This window comes from Notothenia coriiceps, unplaced genomic scaffold (genome assembly GCF_000735185.1).
Source record: "Notothenia coriiceps isolate Sejong01 unplaced genomic scaffold, NC01 NC01_scaffold00035453, whole genome shotgun sequence".
In the NCBI taxonomy this organism is placed as follows: Eukaryota; Metazoa; Chordata; class Actinopteri; order Perciformes; family Nototheniidae; genus Notothenia; species Notothenia coriiceps.
Window position 1 is genome coordinate 26,215 of NW_011368154.1, and position 2,738 is coordinate 28,952.

Consider the following 2,738-nt stretch of genomic DNA (forward strand, 5'->3'; position numbering starts at 1 on the left):
AATTAATCGCATTTTTAATCACATATAAATATTTGACCTGAGAACAGTGAGAAGCAATTTTTTTCACATGGATTTTAGTATACCATTGAATAATGACTGAATACATAAGCTTAAGCAACAAAACATTGTTTATTTTTTTCAAGGTGGTACACTGGCCATAAAGTGTAGCAATAGCATATTTAGGAATATAGTACATTTCAGAGATTCAGGTAGCCTATAGGTAGGTAGACCTTCTGTAAACTATAACACTTTGTTTTTGAAGTAAAACACAATACTTTCAAGTACATTCAGAACATTGGAAACCCTGACTATTAGAAAACATCTCTCTGTTGCTTCAGAGGCCATAACAGACTTTGTTGATTTACCAACAGTTGATTTAAAAATGGGTGTGGGCCCTTGTAGGTCCACGCTAGCTTCCAGGCTAGCTGCTATATGTTTTGCATTGAGGTGATACTTGAGGCTTGATGTGCTGCGGTGATATGCGAATTCCTTTTTGCATAATTTGCAAACAACCGTGCTCTTATCGATGCTTCCATCCGTCCGTTTTTTAAAACAAAATGTCCCATCCACGGGGCCAACCAAAGCGATCTCATCAGCTTCTTCGTTCACGTTTGACTATTGTTCACTGTGGTTTGTTGTTGTCTGAAGTCATGAACGTTAGTTGGTGCTCCAGTATAATCGGTACCCCTGAAACTCATCCAGTGAGAAACGTTCCCAATGCAAAAATAAGTGCGATTAAAATGCGTTAATTTTTGTGTAATTAATTAATCTTAATTAACGCGTTAAAGTCCCGGCCCTAAATGTAATATATGTTTACATGCATATTGAAGAAGTACAATATAAGCACAAGTTTCATTTGGGGGCCATCTTTCCTTATACTTTTTTTATTTGATGAGGGCCGATTCAAAATGGTCCGTGGGCCGCATTTGGCCCCCGGGCCGTAGTTTGGACACCCCTGTCATATAGGGACTAGGGAGGACTTTGACTAAAATTATTTATTTTTTGTACGTTTCACTTTACGAGTTACTTCCTCTCCATGTGAGTTTTTGGCCAACAAAATAGGAAAAATCTGTTATTTTTGTACACATATTTGTCATATGTGTTCTTCTGATACCAGCTCCCTGTGTTCAGTCCCCTGAAGTGTTGCTGTAAACTAAAAACAATTGGCAGCGACCGTATCATTTTCCTTCCCTTTGTCACCACACAAACACAATCTCAATCCCCCTTTCAAGCGCCATTTCCTCTCCTGTCGTCCCCTTGAGGTTTTCCTCCGCCCAGATGTTTGCCCACTCTCAATTGATGCACTTGATTGGTTTGTTAAAGGGGAAATATGGACGGGGAATTCAGCGGTCCCTTCCAACCCATTTCCTCCCAACTGGAATGGCTGCTGCTATAGATTTGATTCTTGGTGCCAGTGTATGTAAATGTTTAGACTGTCTTTTATTTGTTGCTCCTTTGACCCTGGTTGTTGTTGAGTGATGGCTCGCCTTCACTGCAGCTGTTTTGACTCTGGAGTATTTTAGATGTAGGTTTAGACCGGTGGTTCACACTGTGGTAAAACAGGCACGAATGTTTACTGACTTGCTTGTTTTTCACCTCCTCCCCTACTACCACTCCTATTTCTTCCCTCCTCTCTTTCCCACTTGTGTCCTCTCTCCTCCCTCCCTCCCTCAGTGCCCCGAGTGGTAGCAGTGTCGCCTCAGATGCGTCTGGTAGAAGACAACCCTTCGTCTCTGTCTCTGGTGGAAATCTACAAACAGCGCTGTGCCAAGAAAGGAATCGAACACGACAACCCCATCTCCAGATATTACGATCGCCTGGCCACGGTGCAGGCCAGAGGCACACAGGCCAGCCACCAGGTACACACACGAGGATCATAACAACACATTTGCATTATGCAGCACAAGTGTGACTTAATTTGATGGCCCGCGTTGACATTCCTCCCAGGTGATTGAATTGTAATTAAACGGTAGCTTCATGCAGCCGTGTCATCAAGGAATCAAACTATGTCCATGCCGTCAGCTTTTCATTAGCTGAGGATACGAGCTTTTATTTAGTCTAAGATAAAGAATAATCTAATAAGGAATATTAACAATATTCAGATTTAAACATGCATGGTTTTCAGTGTGACAAGGACAGTTTGCTAGTGGCTTTGTCTGCTCAATCAAAGTGAATTTGCATGCTGCTAGATAAACCAGTCACAGATAATAGATGCGTTCTTTATTCAAATGCAACATAAATCCTTCCTCGACTGATTGGCTACTACTTGATGTTTGGTGAACTGTAAAATAATGATAATTGTCACTGTTAATGACCTAAATTATCCATGAAATGAAAAAAAATGAACCCATCCAGACCTCCCACATATATTAGTATAAGCTTTTAGTGGCTGCATTGCATCCATTGTTTTAAGTCTCTTTGCACTCTGACTGTAACATACAATAACCTAAAAAAATATAAGCTGTAAATTAATCATCTACTCTTGGCCTCTGCATTAAAATAGCCCACTGTGTATATGAAATAATGTCTGAAAGGTGCTATTGGAGAAGAAGATTGACTGGTGGAATACACACAGTTACAGAGAGGATCATTGGAGGCTCTCAAAATGCTGACGCCCCCCCCCCCCCCCCCCTCACTGTCTACCACAACAAGGTCCTGCGGGACATCCTGAAGGATGGTGCAGGGTAACATGGATGCCCGCAGCATGCGAAGGAGTGGGAACTCTGCACACCCTTCCC

At 41.8% G+C, this 2,738-nt stretch overlaps 1 protein-coding gene across 1 annotated transcript in view; it reads left to right on the top strand.

Annotated features, from left to right (window-relative positions):
- Window positions 1-2,738, top strand: part of LOC104962907 (transformation/transcription domain-associated protein-like) — a 58,381-nt gene that overhangs the window by 17,042 nt on the left and 38,601 nt on the right. Inside the window, exons 8-9 of the mRNA XM_010791416.1 lie at window positions 1,132-1,148; window positions 1,675-1,859. Of these exons, the coding sequence (XP_010789718.1) occupies window positions 1,132-1,148; window positions 1,675-1,859 (202 nt within the window). The remainder of the gene's footprint in view (window positions 1-1,131; window positions 1,149-1,674; window positions 1,860-2,738) is intronic.